Here is a 26,448-nt window from a genome sequence, read left to right as displayed (position 1 = left end):
GAGGACAAAGAGCTGGAGGAGGAGGAAGAGACGACCAGCACCATCACCCTGGAGCCAAAACTCCCGTTTTGGAAAAAAAACATTTTCGAAAAAAATGCTCTTCCTAAAAAAAGGAGGTTTACATGTTTTTTTGAAAAGGGTTTTTTTCTGAAAAAAACCACATCCATACTACTTTAACTTTCGAAAGACCAGCTTTCAAAAAAGCAACTGGAAGAAGATATGCAAATTCCTGCGGAAGTTGCATATCCTATTTTGGGGAAAAAAACGTAGTTTAGACGTACCCAGAGGTATCCCTGAAAAACTCCACTGCATCCAGGGAACACATCTGCTCTTCCACTTATTTTTTGCGGAAAAGCAGACGCTTTTTACAGTGTGCCTGTCTGTGTCTGTTTATCCATTTGTTTAAAAACTCCTCCTAAACCATTAGAGCTAGGACCACCAATTTTGGTATTCAGCTTCTTCTTACTATAACTCAAACCAAGATCAAGGTTTGGTTGTGCCTGGAAAATGTGGCATGCCAGGAATGGAACTATTTCCTATAACATGTAAAGGGTGGCAGCAGAGAGAGGAAAAACGCCAAAGGGTGGAACATAGGGTGTATCTAGACTACAGAGCTTTTTCTAAAAAAGGAGCCTTGTTCCAAGAAAACTTCACCTACGTCTAGACTGCAGCCACGTTCTTTCAAAAGTAAATCAAAAGAACCCATCAAGAGCCAGCTCTTGAAATCAGATCAGCGTGGGCTGGCTCTTGAGCCAAGGCAGAATCCCTTTGACCTCACACTCACTCATGTACATTTGGCTGCAGGATCAGCAACTGCTCCCTTTACTTTTTGAAGCAGCTCTCACGTGGTGATCGACCCTCACGGACGTCAGTGCAGTTGCCTGAGTGATGTAGGATTGCAAGTAAAGGCCCTTCATTTTCAAATGCATCGCACAGTTAATTGGCATGCGTCAAATCTTGAGCTCCTTACTCCATAGTTATTGAGACCTTCAGGCAGAACTCTCATTGGCTCAGATAAATAAGAACGTGAGACCTTGACTCACTGTGCCGATTATCAGTGCTCCCATGATTCATCTTGTAACAGCCTCTGATGTATATCAAGGGCTAGTGAAACCAATGGAGGTTGAACTCATGTGAATAAGGGCAGAACTGGCCCCTTGCTTTATGTGATTGTGACATAGTAAGTTTTACAGAGTCCCTTTTCAGACTAGAATCAGACTAGGGATGTTAAATTGCATTTAAACAGTTAATCGAGTAGTCGGAATTTCCATCGACTACTTGATTAGTTGATAAGGGAGGAAACTGCAGTACTGTGCTGCAGCTCTGCCTTTTAAATGTATTAAGAGGTTGGCAGCTCCCCCCCACTACGCCTCTGCCGCTCCTGGCCCCCCATGGAGACAATGCTGGGAGGGACTGTCCTTTACTCTGGCTCCCTCCAGCACCAGCTCCTGCTCTCCCTCACTTGGGGTATGTCTACACTACAGCGCTAATTCGAACGAACTTAGTTCGAATTAGTAAATTCGAACTAAGCTAATTCGAACTAGCGCATCTAGAACTAAAAACTAGTTCGAATTAGCATTTTGCTAATTCGAACTAGCGCGTCCACACTGATTGGACACAGGGGCGCATTTAAGGGCAGCTGAAACTGGTTCTGGCAGGGCATCAGGTCAGTAGTTGCTTTGTGTGGCTGCTGTCTGAGGCTATCTGAGGCTTGAGCTTAAAGGGACCCCCCTGGACAGCCGGTTCTCAGCTTTTCCTGCTTGCTTGCCAACCTCGCCGAGGGACAGCAAAGCGTTGGTCTCTGTGCCCGTCTGTGTCGGTGCTTCCCTTCGGGGGGGCTGCCGCAGGTGGCAACTTGGAGCCACAGCTCGCCCTGCACCTTCTGGTGCACTTTCTGGACTTGCTGCTGCAAGCCTGCCACCAATGGCTCGAGGCTGCCTGGCACCACCTGGGGAACGTCAGCCCCCTGCCTCTCCGCCTGGCCGCCCTGGGGGCCGTGGAGGAGCCGCAGCGGCGCCCCGGCACCGGCGTGCCCCGCCGCGTCTGGCGTCTGGACACCAGCAGCGACTGGTGGGACTGGATCGTCCTGGAGCGCTGGGAGGACCGACAGTGGACCCAGAACTTCAGGATGAGGAGGGACACCTTCCTGGAGCTCTGCGAGTGGCTCGCCCCTGCCCTGCGCAGAAGGGACACTCGCATGAGGCCCGCCATCCCCCTCCAGAAGCGGGTGGCCATAGCCCTATGGAAGCTCTCCACGCCGGACAGCTACCGATCCGTCGGGAACCAGTTCGGCGTGGGGAGATCCACTGTCGGAGCAGTGCTCATGCAGGTATGGCACTCGTCGGCCACCGAGCCAGGGGGGAAGGGGGGCTGCGAGGAGGGGATGGGCCGCCCCAGGGACAAAGGGGGGGCGGGAGGAGGCGAAAGCGCCCCGCACCGGAGGGGTCGGGCTGTCCCGGCCGTACTACACGCCGCCAGGGGAGTTGCTTCCGGGAGTGGGGCGCGGGGAACTGCCAGGGCACGAACGCTCCCAGCCACCCGGGCGCCCCACTGATTGGCGCTTTGCTGTGTCTCTCTCCGCAGGTGGTCAAGGCCATCAACCGGGTGCTGCTCCGCAGGGTGGTCCGCCTCACCGAACCGGATGCCGTCATCCGGGGCTTCGGCGCCCTCGGCTTCCCCAACTGCGGGGGGGCCATCGACGGGACGCACATCCCCATCCGTGCCCCGGAACACCAGGCGTCCCGGTACGTCAACCGCAAGGGGTACTTCTCCGTGATCCTGCAGGCCGTGTGTGACCACCGGGGACAGTTCACGGACATTAATGTGGGCTGGTCCGGCAAAGCACACGACGCCCGGGTATACCGCAACTCCTCCGTGTGCCAGCGGCTGCAGGCCGGGACCTTCTTCCCCGACCGCCACATCAGGGTCGGGGACGTGGACATACCCGTGTGCCTGGTGGGGGATGCCGCCTACCCACTGCAGCCGTGGCTGATGAAGCCCTACACTGGGCACCTCAATCCCTCCCACCAGGCCTTCAATGCCAGGCTGACCAGGGCCCGCATCGTGGTGGAGGGGGCCTTTGGGTGACTGAAAGCCCGCTTTCGATGCCTCCTCACCCGTCTGGACCTGGCCGAGCACAACATCCCTCCTGTGGTGGCAGCATGTTGTGTGCTCCACAATTTGTGTGAGTGAAAGGGGGAGGCTTTCCTGCCAGCCTGGATGGCTGAGGCTGACCGCATGGCTGGACAGTACGGTCAGCCCCGCACCGCCGCCATCCGGGAAGCCCAGCGGGGGGGCCATCCGGATCCGGGAAGCCCTGTGGGAGAGCTTCCTGGTGGAGGAGGAGGACTGACCTCTCCCTGCATGCCCCACTGGGGCCTTCTTCCACCCTACCCCCCTTCCCCTTTCCCCTCCCTACCTACTGTCAAATAAAGACACCTGTTTTTCAAACAAAAACGTCTGTTTATTTCACATAACTGGGGTGAGGGGAGGGAGGGGGAAGGGTGGGAGAGGGGAGGGGGAAACCTGGGACGAGGGAGCTGGAAGGGGAGGGAAGGGAGGAAGGGAAAGGAAAGCTCAGGGGTGGGAGTCCGGCTGCCTCTCCCGTCTCGCCACACTGCGGGTCCGTGGGCGTCGGTGGGAAATGGTTGTGGAGGGGGGGCAGGAGGGACGGGGTGTGTGGAGGAAGCAGGAGCGGAAGCAGGAGCGGGAGCAGGAGGGGAAGCAGGGGGAGCAGGAGGAGCAGGGGGAGCAGCAGGAGGAAGAAATGGGAAGCAGTCGAGCAGGCTCTGGAGGTGGCCTCGCAGGGCACGGCCCTGCTCCTCCAGGGCCTCCAGACTCCTCCGGCGCAGCCTCAGGTCCTCCTGGACCCAGTGGTCCTGGGTGCGGAGCTGGTGATCCATGAACCGGAGGTGCCGCCTTTGGTACTCCTCCTCATTCCTGGCTCTCCTGCTTGCCCGGGCACGGGCAGCTGCTGCAGGCGGTGTGGTGCGCCCTGCAGGCCCAGGTGCTGCAGCTGTGGTGAAACAAGACCAGCGGTCAATTACCCCAGGGGCCCAGGTGTGTGAAACCCAGCTCCCCTCTGCAAGGCCAGGGCCCCTGCAGGATCCCCAGCTGCTGCTCCGTGGTGGGCAAGGCCCAGGCGCACGGTCCCGGGGCTCCCTCTCGCCCCAGCCCCCCATACACATAAGGGGAGCACGATGGTACTCACATGTGGACGCCTCCACGGCCTCGGACGACACAGGCGAGCGGCTCTGTGGGGTGCCTCGGGGGTCCCGGGTCCTGGGCAGGCTGGCGGCAGGCTCCTGGCTCTCAGAGCCCTCCTCCTCCTCCTCCGTCTCCTGGAGCGGGCCCTCTGCTCCGGGGTCTATCACGTCCTGGGGGGCAGAGACGGCATGAGCCCCCAGGAGGCGGTCCAGGGCGTGGAAGTGGGGGCAGGCCTCCGGGTCGGCCCCTGGCTGGCAGGCCCGGGAGTAGGACTGCCGCAGGTGTTTGACCTTGCAGCGCACCTGCTCCCGGCTGCACTGGTGGCCCCTGGCGGCCAGGCTGGCAGCCATGCAGCTGTAGACGGCCGCATTCCTGTGGCTAGTGCGGAGATCGTGGACATAGGAGGCTTCCCCCCAAACCTCGATGAGGTCCACGATCTCCGCACTTGACCAAGCGGGCGCCCGCCTTTTGCGCCCCCGGGCAGGCTCCTGGGAGCCGCCAGGCTGGTCCTGGGGAGCACTGGAGGGCTGGGTGTCCTCGGGTGGCTGGCTCATAGTGTGGCAGGTGCAGGGTCTGCTGGCACGGGTGCTGGCAGCCTTGCAACTGGCACAAACTGTGTAGCCAGCCCGTGGCCCTTTAAGGGCTCCGGGGCCGGGAGGGGGGCAATAGAGTTTCCCTGGTGTTGGCCAGAGTGGCCACCAGGGAAACCTGGGAAGTCTTAGCCTCCCAATAGTTCGAATTAAGGGTCTACATAGCCCTTAATTCGAACTAGCTAGTTCGAACTAGGCTTAATCCTTGTAAAATGAGGTTTACCTAGTTCGAACTAAGCGCTCTGCTAGTTCGAATTAAGTTCGAACTAACGGAGCGCTAGTGTAGCGCCTATCAAAGTTAGTTCGAACTAACGTCCGTTAGTTCGAACTAACTTTGTAGTGTAGACATACCCTTGCTGCCTCTCTCTGATAGAGACATCAAGGTCTGGGGGAAGTGACTTGTGGATTAACCAACTAGTCCCTTACATCCCTAAATCCTACTATCTGGTACCATAGTTGCCTTCCAAGTGGTTACTAGAATAAATGTGTTCAGTTTACAACTGAAAAGATGTTTTCTGACTGATAGCCTCGAAAACTGACCTCCAAACTGAGAAGTAAGCTGTGTTCATTTCTTCTTATGCGTCATCATCAGTAAAAGGGTTGCACAAGCCAAGTTCTGTTCTCTGTGAGGTCTGTACCGTCCCATTATCTTTAGCCTATAGCCTTATAGAATGTAGTAAGGATAAAAGTAATACGTTTCTATAGAAATTCAATAGAGTTCTTTAAATAATCCCTCAAAATCTTTTGAATATAATAGAAATTGGTCACTTTTCGGAAGCATTTTTAAACCACTCTGAGACTTTATTAGAGAATTACATCTGTTCTATAGATTCTTTAAATCGATTTAAAAATTTTGCACAGCGATGGTCATTTTCTATTAAATGGGATATCATTTTCTATGGGATATCTCCATAAGGGAAAATGTACTTATTTTCACTACAGTAAGCAGAGCTGAGTTTGAATACACACAGAGAATATAGCTGAATAAGAAGGTGACCTTTTTATACAATCACTTTTTCATACTGGAACTTGCATTTTAAAATGTCATCCCTGAGTCAGACATGTTGAGGTATTTTCTCCTTCTGTTTTTAATACATGGGTTGCAAAAAGTAAGGCTATGTCTAAACTGCAGAGCTATTTCGGGATACCTCCAGTATCCCGAAATAGCTAGACCGCGTCTTAAGAGCAAGCCCATTCTATCGAAATATAATGGGCTCACTATTCCGATGTCCCTGTAAACCTCATTCCACGAGAAGTAAGGGACGTTTCAGAATAATGGGTTATTTTGAAATTTGGTGCTATGTAGACAGCACCAAATTATGAAATAAGCTATTTCAAAATAAGATACGCAATTTGCATTGCTCAAAGGTAAGTGGATTTTGTTCCAAATCCCACCACTTGTTCTCTGCTTCTTTCTGTGCTGCTTTTTGGCAGCAAGAGTACAGCAGCTACAGTGAAGGTGGTAAGTACAAGTTATAGCAAGCTGGCAGGATTTGCCTGAAACACCCCCATCTGTTACCAGGTACTAATTCTGTGGGGAAAGGGTTATATGCATTAATGGCAACTGGAGCTTTAGCAAGTATGGCTCCTAGATACAGTTATGTGGAAAAACTACATTGAACTGAAAGTCAGGGTGCCTCTGTTTTGGTAACTTAAAGGCAGAAACAATATAGGGAAGAGATGCTAATTATCCAAAATCCAAGGATTTCTGACCAAGGGTATGTCTACACTACAGCACTAATTCGAACTAACTTCATTCGAATTAGTTAATTTGAACTAAGCTAATTCGAACTAGTGCATCTAGACCTAAAAACTAGTTCGAATTAGCATTTTGCTAATTCGAACTAGCATGTCCACATTGAGTGGACCCTGAACCGAGGTTAAGGATGGCCGGAAGCAGTGCCAGCAGGGCATCAGGTTAGGACTTAGCTATCTCAGGCTAGCCAAGGGCTGTGCTTAAAGGGACCCGACCCCCACCCCGGACAGACAGTTCTCAGGGGTTCCCCGCTTGCAAAGCAGTCCTGGTTTGGAGTGCCCTGAGTGCCCACACTCGGCACATCACAGCACTCGGCCATCATCCCGGCTGCACTTGCCACAGGCTGCCATCCGGAGAGGGGGGTGTGACGGGGCGAACAGGCCCCACACTGCAGGGCTGGGAGTAGCCCAGGCCCAGCTGGCTGAGAGGGCCCCGCCCTTCCGGCCTTGCTGGGCATGCTCCCAGCAGAGGCCAGGTATAAAGGCAGAGGGAGCCCAGCAGGCAGGAGGACAGCTGGGGGAAGGAGGAGACCAAGCCAGGCCAGTGTGTGGGCAGCCGCTGGGACTAGAGCCGCTGCCAGTGCTGGACCCAGACACCAAAGAAGCAGACCCCGACTCCAGGAGACCGGAACCTGCCCACAACCCCAGCAGGTACGGCCTCGGAGGCCAGGGGGCCCCCGGGGAACCAGGGCGTGGTAGGAAGCAGCCCAGGGCAGGGGATACCAAGTTTGGCTCGGCCTGTATCGGCCGGATTCCCCGCCGAGCCGGCAGGAGCCACAGACCCTGCCTAAAAGGGCCCTGGGCTGGGACCCGGTGGAGAGGGAGGGCCCGGGTCCCCCTACCACGCAGGCCCCCCCCTGGATAACCAGGCCTGGGGCCGGAAGAGGCTCCTCAGAGGGACTAGGCCTTAATACCGTATATCCCCTGACAGAGGGGCCTGGACTTTGTGTTGGGACAGTGATACCGTATATCTCCTGACAGAGGGGCCTGGACTTTGTGTTGGGGCATTAATACCGTATATCCCCTCACAGAGGGGCCTGGACTTTGTGTTGGGGCATTGATACTGTATATCCCCTGATAGAGGGGCCTGGACTTTGTGTTGGGACATTGATGCCGTATATCCCCGGATAGAGGGGCCTGAACTTTTGGGGACTTTGGGGTGCGGTATGGGCCCGGAATGAGACGCGGGTCAGTATAAGGGGTTCAGCAGCCCCGTCAGGGGCGTACCCCCTGACAGGGGGTCAGTCAAAACAAAACTCGGGGAGACTGGGAAAAGGAGGTGGGAGAGGGGAAAACAGAGGGTGAGAGAGGGGAGGGCAACTAAAATGATCAGGGGTTTGAAACAGGTCCCATATGAAGAGAGGCTAAAGAGACTGGGACTTCTCAGCTTAGAAAAGAGGAGACTGAGGGGGGATAGGATAGAGGTCTATAAAAGCACGAGTGGTGTGGAGAGGGTGCATAAAGAAAAGTTCTTCATTCGTTCCCATAATAGAAGGACTAGAGGACACCAAATGAAATGAATGGGTAGCAGGCTTCAAACTAATAACAGAAAATTCTTCTTCACAAAGCAAATAGTCAACCTGTGGAACTCCTTGCTGCAGGAGGCTGTGAAGGCTACAACTAGAACAGAGTTTAAAGAGAAGTGAGATAAAGTCATGGAGGTTGGCTCCATGGAGTGGTATTAGCCAGGGGGTAGAAATGGTGTCCCTGGCCTCTGTTTGTGGAAGGCTGGAGATGGATGGCAAAAGACAAATGGCTTGGTCATTGTCTTCGGTCCATCCCCTCCAGGGTCCCTAGTGTTGGCCGCTGTCAGCAGACAGGCTACTGGGCTAGATGGACCTTTGGTCTGACCCAGTACGGCCATTCTAAGCTCAGGGCTCAGGGTCGGGGGTCTCACTGGACCACCCTGATTTTCATGCAAACCTGCTCCTGGGTGGCCAGGCTCGCAGCTATCCTGACCTAGACGGCCACTTTTCTGTGCCTAGTGCGGAGGTCATGGATGAGGTCCACGATCTCCGCACTAGACCAGGTGGGCACCCGCCTCTTGCAGACCTGGGCAGGCTCCTGGGAGCCGCCAGCCTGGTCCCGGGAAGAGGCGGAGGGCTGGGTGGCAGCGGGTGGCTGGTTTGTGCCGTGCCAGGTGCAGGGTCTGCTGGCTGGGTGCTGGCAGGCTTGCACCTGGCACGGGCACCGTAGCCAGACCATGCCCCTTTAAGGGCTCCGGGGCCGGGAGGGGGGCAGACGAGTTTCCCTGGTGGTGCCCAGAGTGGCCACCAGGGAAAGCTGGGGAGGGCTAGCCTCCCACTAGTTCGAATTAAGTGGCTACACAGCCCTTAATTCGAACTACTTAATTCGAACTAGGCGTTAGTCCTCATTGAATGAGGTTTACCTAGTTTGAATTAAGCGCTCCGCTAGTTCGAATTAAGTTCAAACCAGCGGTTTGCCTGTGTAGCGCCTATCAAAGTTAATTCGAACTAACGTCTGTTAGTTCAAATTAACTTTGTAGTGTAGACATTCCCCAAGAGATTTAAGGTTACACTTCAAAGAAATCCAAACATGTGAAGCTATGGAAATGCACAGATAAGGTACCTAGGCAATCTTAACTCCTCCAACCATAACTATGCACGCAATAGCCATATAATTTGGATTAGGGCATTGTTTGTGGTCGCAGACTGGATTGTATTGATTTAAAAAAACACAGTAGATGTTTCCATTTTCTACCTTCATGGTATGAATGTTTGTATTTACACGCTGCTGGGTATGATGATGCAACATTAATTAAATGTCAGACTTTGTATTTAATATGCTATTATTATTTAAATGTAAACAAAACAACGCATAAAGTACTGCATGTATAGTGACATTTCATGCCTCAGATATACTAAAGTTATCTAGGGAGCCAGCCATGTGAACATACGATTCTGATGGCAATTGTTCTCTCTTCAGTCTCTCTTGCTTTGGAGCAAATTAAATCTGCTAAGATGGACCAGTCTGCCCTGAAAATGTCACTGAAAAACCTTCTGTTTGTTTGCATTGATCTGTTATCCACACAGCCCTGTCTTTAAAGGTAAACCAGATACAGGGGAATCTTGTCCCCACAGTTCCCGTTTTGCTTTAAGACAGACCATATGTTATTTGCTTCATTCAGAGACATTGTGCAAGGAGATTTACAATACCAAACAATATGTTTTATATTTCTTCTGGATCAGATCTAAAATGGGATTTTTTTATATGAGGGAGGCATCACTGTGTATGCATACAGGTGAGTGCTAACAGGGAGTTTAGAGAGGGAGTTCTCCGGGTAAAGGAGAAGCAGATACAGGACTCTTGAGGGAAGTGTGTGTTATTATTGGGGCTTTCTTACTGTGTGCTGAGCTTGTGTTTGTTGGTGTGTGGGGGGTTTTTTCCTCCTCCCCCCCACCTTTTCTGTTTTTGAGTGCGGCTTTAGAAAGGGAGTTCTCCAGGTAGAGGAGAAGCAGCTAGAGGACTCTTGAGGGAAGTGTGTGCTGTGTTTGGGGCTTTCTTGCTGTGTGCTGAGCTTGTGTTTGTGAGTGAGGGTTGGTGTGTGTTCTTTTTTTGTTTTTGTTTGTTTTTTTCCCCTGTGTTTGTGAGTGAGGCTTCCCCCCCCCCTTTCCCTTTGCCCTTCCCCTCCCCTCCCCTTGATGTAGTTTGTGCTGTGATTGGCTATGATTGGTAGGTGCTGTGATTGGCTGTGATTGGCAGGTGGAAACTGTTGGCTTCTAATTAAAGTTTGAATTCTAGAAGCCTCTGCTGATTGGCTGAGCCTTGGTAGGGGGAGGGACTTTCAGGCACTCCAGGGCTTTATAAGGCAGTGGGCAGGGGTGGATATACGGCAGGGTGAACGGGGTGGCTGCCCTGGGCTTCAGAAAGCCCCGTGCATGTGCCGTGGCAAGGGGGGGGGCCTGCAAAACCGTCATCTGCCCCTGGCAGTGGGCAAGCGACCAAGGAGCTTGCGAACAGGTGAGTACTAACAGGGAGTTTAGAGAGGGAAGGGCGGGAGGTTCTCTTGCCTTTCTTTTTAAATCCCTTCTCCAGGACAGCAGCGATGGTTGGTGATGGGTCTCCTGCTGTTACCTGCACAGCGTGTGCCGTGTTTGTCTTCCTCCTGGAAGAAAGAACGGATTTCATCTGCACGAAGTGGAAGCTGGTCGACATTTTGGAAGAAAAAATTAGAGTACTGGAGGCCCAAGTGTCGACCCTACGCTCGATCAGAGAGGATGAAGACTTTCTCAATAGAAGGCAGCGTTTAATCCTTCAAGCACAGAAGGCAGAGGAGCCAGAGAGGGCAGTACGTGACCAAGAAGAGAACTGGCAGCATGTAACTTCTAGAAGGGGAAAAAGGCCAGCATGGGAATCCCCCAATGCTATAGAGGTAAGTAATCGCTTTCAAGCTCTCTACAGGCTCTGCAGTGCTGAAAGCTTTGGAAGGGACCTCACAAGGAAGAAACCAGAAGGGAACACCATCTACTGGAAGGCATGGGATGCGTAGTCCTAGGGATGGGGGTTCCACGGCCACCACCCCCAAAAGAAAACGACGGGTGGTTGTGGTCGGGGACTCCCTCCTAAGAGGGACTGTCGGGGACTCCCTCTGCTGTCCGGACCTGGAATCTCGAGAGGTGTGCTGCTTACCGAGAGCTCGCATTCAGGATGTCACTAAGAGGCTTACCAAGCTAATCAAACCTTCAGATCACTACCCCTTCCTGCTTCTCCACGTAGGAACTAATGATACGGCCAAGAATGACCTTGAGCGTGTTACTGCGGATTATGTAGCGCTGGGAAGAAGGATCCAAGAATTCAGAGCGCAAGTGGTGTTCTCGTCCATCCTCCCTGTTGAAGGGAAAGGACTGGGCAGGGATTGTCGAATTGAGGACGTAAATACGTGGTTGCGCAGATGGTGTCGGAGAGAGGGCTTTGGTTTTTTCGACCATGGGACTCTGTTCCAGGCACAAGGATTGTTAGGAAGAGATGGGATCCACGTAACAAAGAGAGCAAGGAGCATCTTCGCGGGCAGGCTTCCAAACCTAGTGAGGAGGGCTTTAAACTAGGTTTGTCAGGGGACAGTGACCAAAACCCTGAGGGGAGAGGGAAAGTCGGATACCGGGAAGAAATGCAGAGAGGAAGGAGCAAGAAAGGAGGACTCCTGTTTCGAATGGAGAAGATAGGGCAATCAACTGGTTACCTGAAGTGTTTGTACACTAATGCGAGAAGCCTGGGCAACAAACAGGAAGAACTGGAGGCCCTGGCCCAGTCCAAGAAATATGATTTAATTGGGATAACAGACTTGATGGGATGACTCGCATGACTGGAGCGCTGTCATGAAAGGGTATAGACTCTTCAGGAAGAACAGGCAGGGGAGAAAAGGAGGAGGAGTTGCACTATATGTAAGAGAGCACTACGATTGCTCTGAACTCCAGTATAAAGAGGGAGGAAAAATCTGTTGAGAGTCTATGGGTTAAGTTTAAAGGAGCAATCAACAGTAGTGATGTTGTGGTTGGTGTCTGCTTCTGGCCACCGAATCAGGTGGATGAGGTAGATGAGGCTTTCTTTGGACAACTGAGCGAAGCTTCCAGATCGCAGGCCCTGGTTCTCGTGGGGGACTTTAATCACCCTGACATCTGTTGGGAAACCAATACGGCAGTACACAGGCAATCCAGGAGGTTTTTGGAGAATGTTGGGGATAACTTCTTGACACAAGTGCTGAAGGATCCGACCAGGGGCCGTGCGCAGCTTGACCTTCTGCTCACAAACAGGGAGGAACTAATAGGGGAAGTAGAGGTGGGTGACAACCTGGGAAGCAGTGATCATGAGATGGTAGATTTCAGGATCCTGACCAAAGAAAGAAAAGAGTAGTAAAATACACACCTTGGACTTCAAAAAAGCAGATTTTGACTCCCTCAGATCTGATGGGCAGAATCCCCTGGAATGCTATCATGAAGCGGATGGAGAGAGGCTGTTCTCAGTAGTGACAGATGGCAGAACAAGGAGCAATGGTCTCAAGTTGTGGTGGGAGAGGTCCAGGTTGGATATTAGGAAAAACTATTTCACTAGCTGAAACAAAATACAGGACTATGTAGCACTTTAAAGACTAACAAGATGGTTTATTAGATGATGAGCTTTCGTGGGCCAGACCCACTTCCTCAGATCAAATAGTGGAAGAAAATAGTCACAACCATATATACCAAAGGATACAATTTAAAAAAATGGACACACATGATTTTAAATTGTATCCTTTGGTATATATGGTTGTGACTATTTTCTTCCACTATTTGATCTGAGGAAGTGGGTCTGGCCCACGAAAGCTCATCATCTAATAAACCATCTTGTTAGTCTTTAAAGTGCTACATAGTCCTGTATTTTGTTTCAGCTACACCAGACTAACACGGCTACATCTCTATCACTATTTCACTAGGAGGGTGGTAAAGCACTGGAATGGGTTACCTAGGGAAGTAGTGGAGTCTCCATCCCTAGAGGTGTTTAAGTCTCAGCTTGACAAAGCCCTGGCTGGGTTGATTTAGATGGGATTGGTCCTGCCTAGAGCAGGGGGCTGGACTTGATGACCTTCTGAGGTCTCTTCCAGTTCTATGATTCTATTAATTAATGAACTATGCATATTTTTAATTTTTTTGCACAGAAAAAAGCTTCTGCTGGATATTACTGCAATTATGCATTTTGCCAACCAGAATTTTAAAATATTGTGTGAAGAATTTTAATTTTTTTGGCACAGAATTCCCCCAGAAACAGAAAATTTACCAGGCCAGGCACAAAACATACTTACTCATGAGGATATGAAAAAACAAAAATGAAATCTAATTTCAGAGCATACGCCAAACTCTAATAGGAGCTTAGGAAGAAACTTTCCCTGGAGGTCAATTACTATCAGTGCTAGGCTAAGGTATTTGTATCAGAAGGGCCCAAACACAGGCTGTCCACCCATACTGTGTCTATCACCAGTTATCAATAAAGTATGAAGGACAGAGCAGGGTGGCTGGTCCAACAAACAGCTTTATTCAACATAATGTCAAACCTAACTAATAGGACACTGTGATGGGATAGGCATACCCACACTGAGAAAGAAGGGGTTAAAAGCCTGTGGGCAGAGGAAGTCCCACCCCTCTACCCAGACTTGGTATGCTCCAAGTGCTAGGGCAGTATAAAAGTGAGCAGCTCAGCTCAGTTTGGGCCTGGATGTTGGAGGGGAAAGACCTGCTGCAGGAGTGTCAGAGGTAGCCCAGCTAGAAACCCTAGAGACTGGATTGAGCCTCCAGAGCTGGTGGAGCCTCAGGGAGAGACTGGTGCTGTGGAGCTAGAGGACCCTGAAACTACATGGATCACCCCAATGACCCAGGAAGGGTGCATGAGTGGTATCTCACACCTGAGTGAACACAGCATGTTGTGGTGGGATTCCCTGCTGAGTGAATGGAAGAGCACTCCCTCCACTGACAGGGCCGTTAGGTCAGGTCCTGGTGGAGTAGAGTGGGCCTGAGCCTCCCTACCAGGACTGCTGCCTCACTCTTGAAACTTTAGCCATTTGGCTGTGCTGTCCTGGGCCCTAGGGCTAGGTTACTGACTCTGGCCATTGGACCATACTGCCCTGTAACCAAAGGGCTACGCTACTGACTTGGGCCAATAGGCCTCAATGCCTCAGGGCAATAGACTGACGTAGCTCACCAATGGCCTGACAGCTGAACAGGCAGCATCCACACCCCTATGTATCCACACCCAAGGGATGGGGTGTGCATATGCTATGACAGACATGGTAGACTAGAGAACAAAATACATGCTCTTGTTGTCTCACACACAACCCCCAAAACAGTGGCATGAAGCCAGAACCGAAAACACAAATAACAAAACTGAGCCAATACAAAAAGGAGGGGCTCAGACCATCATACTCTTGATGACCAGAGGCAGGGAAGGAAGATGCCACAGGCACAGGAGTAGAAATGTAGCCGTGTTAGTCTGGTGCAGCTGAAACAAAAAAAACAGGCCTGGGTAGCACTTTAAAGACTAACAAGATGGTTTAATAGGTGATGAGCTTTCATGGGCCAGACCCACTTCCTCAGATCAAATAGTGGAAGAAAATTGTCACAACCATATATACCAAAGGACACAATTAAAAAAAATGAATACATATGAGCTATATATGGTTGTGACAATTTTCTTCCACTATTAGATCTGAGGAAGTGGGTCTGGCCCACGAAAGCTCATCACCTAATAAACCATCTTGTTAGTCTTTAAAGTGCTACACAGTCTTTTTTTTTTTTTTTTTTTTTTTTTTTTTTTACAGGAACAGGAGACGCCATAGGAAGGGAACTCAGGATAGCAGGTCACTGTTGTAGGTGCTCAGGCAGGCAGGAGGTACCTCTCTTCTTTTCTTCAGTTCTTCCCTTCTTGACCCATTGCTGTTGTGGGAGAAAAATAACTCCAATTGTGTCTATGGGGGGACTGTGCAGGAAATCAAAACTCTCTAAAAGAAAACTGCTGTAAGGGTTAAAAGTTTTCCATGTCTCTCTCTTTGTAACAAAGAGAAATCATCTTAACTCTAACCAAGACCCTTACAATGCCTTGATGGAGACCCCAAGTCTGTCATAATTTGTCATGTAAACTCTTATCTTGTCATAATTTGTCGTGTAGACGCCTCACTCAAGTTCTCATGTGCCTTTGTAGTGTAAAATTGACTTCTAGCACACCTGGGCTGTGTCTAGACGGGCAAGTTTTTCCGCAAAATCATCTGCTTTTATGGAAAAACTTGCCAGCTGTCTACACTGGCCGCTTGAATTTCTGGAAAAGCACTGATGATCTCATGTAAGATTGTCAGTGCTTTTCCGGAAATACTATGCTGCTCCCGTTTGGGCAAAAGTCTTTTTCCAAAATACTTTTGTGCAAAAGGGCCAGTGTAGACAGCACAGTACTGTTTTCCGCAAAAAAGCCCCGATCGCGAAAATGGCGATCAGGGCTTTTTTGCAGAAAACCGCGTCTAGATTGGCCGCGGATGCTTTTCCGCAAAAAAGTGCTTTTGCGGAAAAGCATCCTGTCAATCTAGACGTGCTTTTCCGAAAATGCTTTCATGGAAAACTTTTCTGTGAAAAGCATTTTCTGAAAAACATGCCAGTGTAGACATAGCCCTGGTGTGAACAGAAACAACTCAGAGTACTTCTGCTGAGATTTTGATTTGTTAAAGAAAACAATCAACAACTAAGCTGTCTGAACATATTGTATAAAGGACCCCTGAAACTGTCTCTCAGGGCTGCTCCACTCTTGTAGCTGTCAGCCTGGCTGCATGCATAATAAAGTTTTCCTTTTAGACCTCTCTCCTGCCTCACTGCTTTGACCTCCAGCCTCAGACCCTTCTGGGGACTCTGTACCCCAGGGGAGCGAGATTTCCCCTACACTGTGTGTGCAGAATGCGAACGAGGAGGCAAGTGACAGTTGTGTGCGTGTGAGTGTCCTTGAGGAGTCCAACTGCCTTAACCCTATTGCTGTTATCCTGACCGAAATCAAATATGCTCTGTGCCAGCAACCGCTGCTGGGTGTGAGGAAACAGGGTTGCTCCACCATTGAGGAGTGTACCAGACTCTCTCTGGCTTCAGATCCTCAGTGGTAGGCAAGCAACCAGGCTCCTGTCTCTGGCAGCCTATCGAGCCAACTGCCTGCCCCAGCTACCTGAAGGGGGTTACATACGAGCTATCGCTCTGGTGTCGCAGAAAGCACACAGAGAGCTCTGAGGAGTGGGTGAACGCCCCTTATAAACCCTCCTGTTGTTGGGCAGATTAGGGTCAGGTGACTGTTAGAAAAAACCCTGCAAACCCCCCCCCCCCCCCCTCCAGTAAAAAGTTTGGGCAGGCCGCTCTTGCTATAGTGGGCTGCAGTACTCCTCGGGAGAAACCGGCTGCACCCTTTCTGCATACCATTGCCTTTAAAAAAAGGGAAGGTGTGAAAAGGGGAAAATAGCCTCAGATTCTCCCACCCATCACCTTGGCTTGAGAACTGCGGGGCTTACCTGGTCGCAAGAAACCTGCACAGTTTCGGCCCAACCCCTGGGACACAGACCCCCCCCCACTTGGTGACCATTGGGCCATATATGGCAATATGCAAGCGCGGGAAAGCGATGTGCAGATTTGGGGATAAATACCTATGGCACAGTTCGCTCGAGGAGGTCTTCGCAACACACGTACCACAGTGCATGTGCCTTCCCGTATTCTTCAAAACGCTGCCGGCCTGATCAACCGACCAGCCACCTCCCCCGACTCTCGGGCGTAACCAAGGTCTTCGTAACCGAACCGATATCTTTGAAATGTTCCGTGTGCTGTGTAAGTTGGTATGTACGATTTGATTTTTCTTGTTGTATAAGCTTAGTGTTGTAGTTGTTTTGGATAGTACATAGAGTTTGTAGTTATCACTGTTATTTAATTAGTGTAGCTTGGATATTTTTAGAATAGAGACTATTCCCCTCGCCATTCCCATCCTTATATCTCTGACACGTTTAACTAGAAATCATAGAATAAATATAATAAATACTGTAAATTCATTATTAACATGGTCTATTAAAATCTCAGAATAAATACTATAAATTCATCACTGTTATAAATAAATATTTTTTATTTGAAAAAACGTCCACCTGGTTCTGTCCTTCCCCCCCTTGGGTATGCATCATCGGACCTGTGATTCTCGCGACAGTGACCTCACTTATCCCACCTTTCCTTTTCCCACTTTTTTGGAGCATAGGATGGTGATGGAAGCTGACAGCAGCCTCAAAAGCAAAACAGGTCCCTCCCCCAACCTGGAGGTTTCCTGTATCTTGCTCTGAAGCAGCGGCTAGAGGCTGCTTCAGGAAGCATAACTACATGGCCCGCTGGTTTCATTCAGTATGACTGTTTCTAGGAGCCCATTCACCCACAGAAAAATGAAACTATCCTGGAAGAATAGGAGCATGGGAGTGGGACAGGACTGGGGCAGGAGAGCCACACACTGGGGGTGGGGAGGGGTGACTAGAACATGGTGTGGGAGACAGAGCTGTGCTCAGGGCAGGACAAGGGAGCTGCCAGTACCTCTCTTCCCCAGAGTGTTCCACTGTCCCTCCAGGTTCCAGCAGCAGCTGCTGCTCTTCCCACCCCACCAGTGGCACTGGCTCATTACTGTGGGTATCTGGACATCTGGGGTATGTCTGCCCAGCAGTGTTATTTCGGAATAATGTCAAACCATTATTTCAAAATAACGCCAAACTGGAGGACTTCTTACTCTGACTCCCATCACTCTCATTTCACTAGGAGTAAGGGCAGTCGAAGGAAGAGTGTTCTTCCTTCAACTTCCTGCTGTGTAGACAGCGCCAAAAGCCGAATTAAGTTATTTCGATTTATACTACACAATTGACATAACTCAATTTGCGTAACTTATTTCAAGTTTAGCCCTGTTGTCTAGACACAGCCAAACTGTGCTGGGAGGAATAAGGAACTAAGTTTGCAGGAAGTGGCAGAAACCAAGAAACATTGCTACCAAGGCTGTAAATTGCAGCTGAGTCACATCTCATATCATGCTCAGAGTGTAAGTAAATGTTTGCTATTCTGATATTCAGTATTGTCCACATTGATAACTCTCATGCAGGACTGATGTCCCTTCAGCCTAGTATCAGCATTATTTGAATTCAAACCCCTCTCTTACAGCTCCTTCCTTGGGCACAAAATGTTTGATAATCACTTGTGTAAAATAGCAGGACTGAAGGGAATTTTCCTTTTATCACAGAGCAGATTTATTACCAATGGATGAATACATATAGCTTGTTTTTGATGTTATAGACATGTGTCATGATTAGGTAAGTAATATAAAGAACACAGTATTACTATTACTGTAATTTGTCTGCCAAGTTGCTATCACAGAGGAAATGCTCAGAGTGCCGATGTTTCAGTCACGTGGTAGTTCTAGGGAGATTTTAATTGTTAAATATTTAGAATGGGATAGAATTCTTGCAAAACACACGGGTAATCGGGCTATTGTAGAAGTATCAATTTACAGTTGATATGTGACTGTGTCCATATGGCATCTTCACCCATAACAGATCTGCCTCTGAACCCTGCTAATTTCATGATGTGAAGCCAGCACAGCTGTGTCAGTGAAAGTTCAACAGGTTTTTTTTTAATGAGTTCCTGTCAGCTACACCCTTGCTATTCCATTGATAGCAATGAGGTAGCTCATGTTTCAGTGACAACATAATTTCCAGACAATGGGACAGCTGAGATTTAAGTGAAAGCAATACTATATAACTTTTCATATATTATTGTTGATGAATGTATGAGTTGAGAAAAATCCACTTTGACTCTGAGTCCTGATGGAGTTTGCAGGGATGGTGATTAGAAAATATATTTGAAGGATGGTCAGTGGACATACTAAAAGTCTCTTTGGAAAATGGGAGGTAGGTATCTAGGAACCTATGTGAACTGTTACATTCACTGTAAATGTAAAAATACCTTTGACTGAGGCTCCGGGATGGAGTGTGCATACCCTGCACTAGGCGGAAGGGTTAATCCTGCTCCTCAGACAATGCTGGGCATGCTCTAAATGCTACGCTAGTACAAGAGAGAACAGCCCTGCTTAGTCTCAGCTGACTACCAAGGAGGAAGGACACTTAACAGCTCCTGAACTGGAGCCTCCATTATGGCCCTTGCCTGTGAGAGCTGGAGGTGCCAAGACCAGTTGCCATTGGAGACCCAGAGTGTTACCTCTACCAAAGAGCCCAGAAACCCTAATGCCCTGTGGACTGCAGCTTTAGCAAACCCCTTAGGAAGTGACCCAGGGATGGTGTGTGAGTGGTATCTCCCACCTGTGTAAGGTCAGCATGTTGCAGTTGGATTCCAGTGGCAGACCACTATGCTACTGTTAGGTCCCTGTGAAGGAACCAGGGCCAGCTCGAGCCATTCCTGCGCCCCGGGTAGCAGGTGCGCAACGCATGCACGGCTCTGCCCTCGGGCGCACGGCGCATGCGCAGCCCTGCCTCCGGCACACTGAGCACCTTACAGCTGCAATCACGCATGTGGTGCCGGATTGCAGCTCTAAGGGGTGCCGCATAACCCCTGGCCCTGGATGCGTGGCGCCTGATTGCAGCTCTAAGGGGCGTCATGTGGCTGAGTGCATGGAGCCCCTTACAGCTGCCATCAGGCACCCCCCATAGGTTGGCACCCTGGGCATCTGCCCGGCTCGCCCCCCCCCCCCCCCACTTAATCTGGCCCTCGCTGGAACCAATGTTCCTGCTAATTTTTTCCATCCATGTGCAGATTTTTCCACCCAGGTGCAGAATACATTTTTATGTGTGCCGGGGCATGTTCAAATGCACACCAACAGGAGCAACAAAAAACATATCTGTGGGCACTGTGCTAATCAAGTGGGCAGCATTTAAATCCTTCCTGAGTGGCTGCACAAGCTCCCAGCTTACAGGGAACACTGGTCGGAATCCAGTGGAGCTGGGTGAGCCTGGGTCCCTTTATTCCAACCACCAACACACCCAGTGGCAGATCCCATGTCTGCCTACTAGGCCATAGTGCCTTGTACACAAGGGCAACTATATTGACTCTGGCCACTGAAGCCTGCAGTCAAGGGGTGCTGTTTTGACTCTGACCCTTGAATCTCATCATGGTGAGGCCCAAGGAAGTCTGGCAGACTGTAACAGTGGTATACCCCACACTCCTCATCCCCAGCCCCACCACAGAGCCCACACCCTCAGCCGGAGCCCTCACACTCCACATATCACAACTCCCTGCCCTGCCTTCATCCCCATCCCACCCTCTGAATCTCTTGGTCCCAGCCTGGCACACCATCCTGCACCCCTAACTCCTCATCTCTAGCCCCGCCCTAGAGCCCACATCTGTAGCTGGAGCCCTTGCCTCCTTCCACATCCCAACCTCCTGCCCCAGCCTGGTGCCCCCTCCCACACCCTGAACTCCTTATTTTTGGCCCCATACAAGAATCTGTGCCCACAGCCAAAGTCCTCACCCCGCTCCCAAGCTCATGAGCATGCATGGCCTGCCCTATAATTTCCATACAGAGATGTGGCCCTCAGGCCAAAAAGTTTGCCCGTTCCTGTTCTAAATTCTTTCAGGGGGAAAGCAAAGGTCTCTGTAATGCAGCTGTTTTTTTCTGATTTTGACACCAAAGTTTCTTATCACTAGTCTTAGAGCAAGTAGATCAGATCAGAGTTTCTCAAATTTATAATTCATAGAAACAAATAAACAGTAGGCAATTCTCTTGTACTATTTTTACATGGAATATTTTTTATTTTCTTCTGATGAGTTGGAAAATTTAGTCACGTGTGATAAGCATTAGTTCTAAAATATTTTGTTAATGGTTATAATAGTTGTATTAGTTATATTTTGCTGGACATGCTTAGCTCTTAATTATAGAGTCACTGTGAATTTCAAAGGAGAGCGTTACATGCTGTGTCACATGGAAGATATATTAAGTCAATAAAGTCTGAGTAGCAAGAATGACCTATGAACTATTTTATTTTGCGTTGTCATGCTGAATTTGCATTCTTTTCCCCTCCCTCCGTTATGCCTGCTGCCTCTAACTTGGCTGCTATTCCTTGTATACACCCTTGAATAAGCATATAAATTGAAACTTCATGCCGCTGTTTTCTTTCTGATTGTATCACAGGCTCATACAGCAGTGCTGCAAAGTTTCAGCCTTCAGCAAAGACTCAAGGAAACCTGCAAGAGATGGAACTTGACAAAGACCTTTGTATTAAGATGAACGATGGGAATAAAATTCCTGCAGTGGGATTTGGAACCTATTCCCCTGATGAAGTAAGTAAAGTTTTCTTAGATTTCTTTGTCCTTAACCTGTTTAACGCTGCTGGGCACCGGTATAACCATTGACTCTGTCACTCCCAAAAGGGCTGCAAAATGAGATCCTGGCATATCTAATTTATAAAATTGACAACAGTGCTTTGGGGTCTAGAATGAAGTTGACATTAGTATAAAAACATAAGATGAGCATCATTCTATATGAAAATGTAGGAATATCATCATTTCTTATTATTTAAAAGTGAATATGGTATTGATGCATGATTCTGTGACCCAGAGCTGCCAAAATGCCTCATCTACAACACACCCAGCCACCTTGAACCCCCACTAGCTTCTGTCAATTCACCTCTATGCTGACCTCCAAAACCCAGTTCTTCTTGTTCAGAGTCACCATGTAACTGCCTGTGCACCTTAGACCTGACCCACAGGACTCCTGTTATCAGTTTTCCACCCATGTGCCTCTGCCAATTCATTTTGGTCTCCACCTGAGCTAAATGAAAACCAATTTCCTTTAAAGAGAAGTTACTGTTAGCCCTTGTAGTGCTTCTCATTGAATTACACTAAGGAAAGGGAAATCTGTGATCTCCCATTTCAGCAGTCCTGCTACCTGCTGACCCCATTGTGGAAGATACTAGTCTAGTGGTCGTAGCAGGGGACCTGGAATCAGAAAATTTGGTTCTGTTCCTGAGTCACTGCGCTGTTGAACATCTTCCCTGACTCTTTGTGGTTTAGTTTCTCCAGTTTTATAAAATGATAATCCCTGAACTACTTTGCTGTGTCTAGTTCATAAGGGTAAAATTTTCAAAAGCACCCAAGAGACTTAAAAGCCTGCATCTTGTTGAAAGTCTTTTGAAAATGGAGCTGCTTTGGAAAAATTTACTCAAAGAGTATATATTTTCATAGTGGGGTTCTCACATGAAATGTGCTAAAAAGGGCAAGTGATTAAATTCTAAAGTCCTTGCTAAGTTTTCACTCCTTATTCCTGCCCAAGACTCAGGGGCTATGTCTACATTGGCAAGATTTTGCGCAAAAGCAGCTGCTTTTGTGCAAAAATTTGCTACCTGTCTATACTGGCTGCGAGTTCTTTCTCAAGAACACTGACATTCTAATGTAAGAAATTAGTGCTTCTTGCATAAGAACTCTGATGTCCCCGCTCAGGAATAAGCCCTCTTGTGCAAGGGTTCTTGCGCAAGAGGCCAGTGTAGACAGGCAACATGAATTTCTTGCGCAAGAAAGCCCGTTGGTTAAAATGGCTATCGGAGCTTTCTTGCGCAAGAAAGTGTCTACACTGGCACGGATGCTTTTGCACAAAAGCACATCTCTGGCGCAAAAGCACATTCCAGTGTAGATGCCCTCTTGCGCAAATACTCTAACGCAAAAACTCTTGCGTTAAAGAGTATTTGCGCAAAATCTTGCCAATGTATATGTAGCCAGGGAGAATTTAGACTGACTAAATTCTGTTGTCAAAGGTCTCCAAGGGAAAGCTCTTTGTGTCTGTAACTTTAAAAACCATGAGTAGTCCTGTGGCACATTAGAGACTAACACTTCTTCAAGTGAGCTTGGGTGACACCTGTGTGTGGATCTTTTCCCTCAGACTTGATTGATATAAGACTTGTTTTAGGGCATGCCCTGTTCCTGGAACCCTTACCGAGTCTGGATCAGCACACAAGTGATTGAGCAGGATGTGATCAGGACTGGGGATGTACTCCAGTGGGACCCAGAACTCTTCTTTCAGCAGTGTTTTTGTTTGGAATATGAAGCATGCCAGAATCTGGTTATTATACTTTAACTCTCTGTTATTCACCAAAATTAAGCATATATATGCAAGTGAGTTTGACTCTGTCTTGTCTGTAACTAGAATAGGTAGAGAGGGACACATTCAGACCTGCTATAAATTAGTGTAACTATGCATGCAACTGCACCAGTAAATTTGAAGTGGGCAAGTTAGAAGCTTTGGAGTTTTATTTGATGTATTTTGTTTTGTATGACCTCATTAGTTGGGCTTAGTCTTGTCAGCAGTCGTTCAGCTCCACTTCCTCTTTAAAATTCAAAGATATAGGGAGGGGAGAAAAGGCCAACGTTTTTGACAATTTCTACAGCAAGTAACAGTTTGCACAAGAGCCAAGGCTTGAGAACTATGCAGCTGAAAGAATGTAGGGAAGTTCAGAAATGCCTTTCCAGTGGGAACTATTTTAGAAATTAACACCAAGTACAGACATTTCATGGAAAACTCAGCAATTCAGCTCTTTAGGGTTTGCCAGGTGTCCAGTATTGGCCCTCACAGTCTGGTATTTGCAGCTCCTGTCTGGGGGAAAAAACCCCAGAAAATAACAGACATGTAAAATGTCCATTATTTTTCTTGGACGGAAGGTCGCTTGGGACATTCTTCCACTGCCGCATCTGGTGTGGGAGGAGGAGGGTGGGAATTTAAAGGTGCTGTGACTCTATTTTTGTGTGGGTTTTTTTTCCCTCTATCAATTTTTTCCCTGCCATGTTTGGTATATTTTGTGCAACTATCTGGTAACCCTAGCTCTCTTTAGTGAGTGCTTCTATTCTTTGCACGGTATGAGCTGAACTAATATTATCTTGCCTCCTCCTTCCTGAAAAAAAAACACCTCCTAAAATACAACTTTCCATCACACTGCAATCTGTGTCTACTGCATCCATTTGCTAAGGTCTGTTTCTGAGTTACACTAAGGCTCCTTAGCACGACCCCTATACAGTAGGTGCAATTTAAAGTCATTGCAGAGTAGTGTGATGAGAAACAGGCTCACTTGTATTTAAAGGGACTGATTCTCCTGTTATCCTTGGTTTTGCACAATGGTAACTTCTTTGAATTGAATGAGAGCAGATATAGGCTCACAGGCTAGATTCTCTTTCAAAAAATGTTCTCACAGTATCACAAATTACTAGCTGAAGTGAGGAATTTTTTTTAAAGGGGCAAATAGAAAATCACATCCTTTCTAACTCTACTGATTAAAGCACTGGCTCTCTTAGCCCTTCTCTGATGCTTTCCAACAAGTTCCAATGCCTCTCCCTTAAGTCTTCCTTATCATAATTTTTAATCACACTTTCCCAAAACATTTTCCTTTAGGAGCATGGCCATTTTCAGCTGTTGTTCAATCATTAATCTTCAAAGAGGCAATAAGTAACTATCTGGAAGAAAGCTAAGTTGTTATCAATACTCAACAGGGGGTTCGTCAAATCACAGTTCTCACCAAAATGTTCTAATAGCTACCTTTGTTACAACTACTGATGAAAGGGATGTAATCCTGCCAAACCCAAGCATTCGAAGTCCCAGTTTAGTTTTGACAAAATCCTGAGTGTGGCTTACATCTCAACAACTAGATGGGAGCTGGTAATTCATAATGTATGTTGATCTCTGGTTCTTACAAAAAAAAAACCTTTAAACATCGAACAGTCCTGCAGAACCTTAGAAACTAACAAAACCATGAATTTTTTTGGTCTTTGAATTGATTGTCCTTTGAATCTCATAAAAAGAAAGCTGAAACAATGGGTTTGCTTCTCTGTTGCCTGCAGTTTAAGGAGGTAGTTACTTCTGTGCACAGTGGGAGCAAAATAACCCTGCTATATTTGAACAGTAGTTTTTATGCTCATGTTCTGTTTACTTTGCTGTGGTGTCAATGATGACCAAGATGCTGAGCAACAGAGGATCAGGCCCAGAATCCTTGAATTTCCTTTAAGGTAAAGTCTAAGATTATAAATGTGAAGATATCTAAAAACTCCATTTTTGGAGTCTTGTTCATGGACAACAAAGCTCTAGCCGACTCTCATAAAATATCCCTAACCCACTTGACACTACATCTTCTTAACTGATAGGTTCAAAAAAGTAAATGTAAGGAGGCAACAAAAGTGGCTATAGAAGTTGGCTTCCGCCACATTGATGGAGCTTTTATCTACGGGGTTGAGGAAGAGGTTGGGCAAGCCATTCGCGAAAAGATTGCTGATGGAACAGTCAAAAGAGAGGACATCTTTTACACAGGAAAGGTAAGAGGGGTTTCTTAACATTTTTTTTATCGTATTGCTTCCTGAGCTAATTGTCTGTGAAGAATGTTGTGACCTACTTGAGATCAATATTAAAAAATACCTTTAAAGAAGTAGTATTCACAGACTTGGGAAATTGTGTTCTATAAATTACAGGTTTGAGCACAAGGCTCATGCTTACATGTGTAAAAGCAAAGCTAAAACCACTCTTCAGTCTACGCTAGCTCCTAGAAAAGTCACATAAACACAGTGACTCTTAATAACAACTGTAACCAGAAAGATATTCACCCTAAGAGAAGCCTCCTGTAGGATTCCTGTACAGACAAAGTGCTTTTGACATCTTAGCTACATTTCCACCCTTATCCTACTTCAGGAAATGTTCACTTCTCACTCTGATGGGCATCCTTGCACATAACCATCTTATAGCACGACCCTTTTGTGAAAAAGGCAAAGCCAGTGGTATGCCATGACTAAGCTATTCAGTATTAGAAAAGTGGCTTTTACAGAAAACAGAGAAAGAGAGAGAACTTCTATAGAAAGAACAGTTGTTTTTTAATCATTACAGCTTTGGAGTACCTTTCACCGGCCTGAACTAGTCCGAAGCTGCCTGGAACAATCACTGAAGAAACTTCAGTTTGAATACGTTGATCTTTTCATTATCCACAACCCCATGTCTCTCAAGGTAAATATTTCTTTAACAAAGATATAGAGGAAAATGTTTTTGGTAGTAGGTCCACAGCCCATAATAAAATACAGGACTATGCAGCATTGTAAAGACTAACAAGATGGTTTATTAGGTGATGAGCTTTCGTGGGCCAGACCCACTTCCTCAGATCAAATTGTGGAAGAAAATTGGCATGATCATATATATATGGTCATGCCAATTTTCTTCCATAATTTGATCTCAGGAAGTTGGTCTGGCCCACGAAAGCTCATCACCTAATAAACCATCTTGTTAGTCTTTGAAGTGCTGAATCGTCCTTCCTTTTGTTTCAGCAAGCCCAGCCTAACACAGCTACATCTCTATTACTATTCCACAGCCCATAGTACAGCTGTTCTGTAAAAGATCAGCATTCCATTTAGTT

The 26,448-nt window shown here is 48.0% G+C and overlaps 2 protein-coding genes across 3 annotated transcripts in view; one reads left to right on the top strand and one right to left on the bottom strand.

Annotated features, from left to right (window-relative positions):
* Nucleotides 1-3,463: 3,463 nt before the first annotated feature.
* LOC142829584 (uncharacterized) lies at nucleotides 3,464-4,760 on the bottom strand. Its single transcript, XM_075930212.1, has 3 exons — nucleotides 4,211-4,760; nucleotides 3,526-4,015; nucleotides 3,464-3,476 (listed from the first exon to the last, which is right to left on the bottom strand). The coding sequence occupies exons 1-3, from the start codon at nucleotides 4,758-4,760 to the stop codon at nucleotides 3,464-3,466; spliced, it is 1,053 nt and encodes a 350-aa protein (XP_075786327.1).
* Nucleotides 4,761-10,390: 5,630 nt separating this feature from the next.
* Nucleotides 10,391-26,448, top strand: part of LOC102446010 (aldo-keto reductase family 1 member C3-like) — a 31,195-nt gene continuing 15,137 nt past the window's right edge. For both annotated transcript variants that reach the window (XM_075897153.1, XM_075897159.1), the window contains exons 1-4: nucleotides 10,391-10,532; nucleotides 21,210-21,358; nucleotides 25,199-25,366; nucleotides 25,929-26,045. In XM_075897153.1, coding sequence (XP_075753268.1) covers nucleotides 10,451-10,532; nucleotides 21,210-21,358; nucleotides 25,199-25,366; nucleotides 25,929-26,045 — 516 coding nt within the window. In that variant the 5' untranslated portion in view covers nucleotides 10,391-10,450. The remainder of the gene's footprint in view (nucleotides 10,533-21,209; nucleotides 21,359-25,198; nucleotides 25,367-25,928; nucleotides 26,046-26,448) is intronic.

The sequence above is a fragment of the Pelodiscus sinensis genome, chromosome 1 (assembly GCF_049634645.1).
Source record: "Pelodiscus sinensis isolate JC-2024 chromosome 1, ASM4963464v1, whole genome shotgun sequence".
Taxonomy (NCBI): Eukaryota; Metazoa; Chordata; order Testudines; family Trionychidae; genus Pelodiscus; species Pelodiscus sinensis.
Note: the sequence above shows the minus strand (reverse complement) of the source record. Positions and strands in the feature narration are given on the sequence as shown.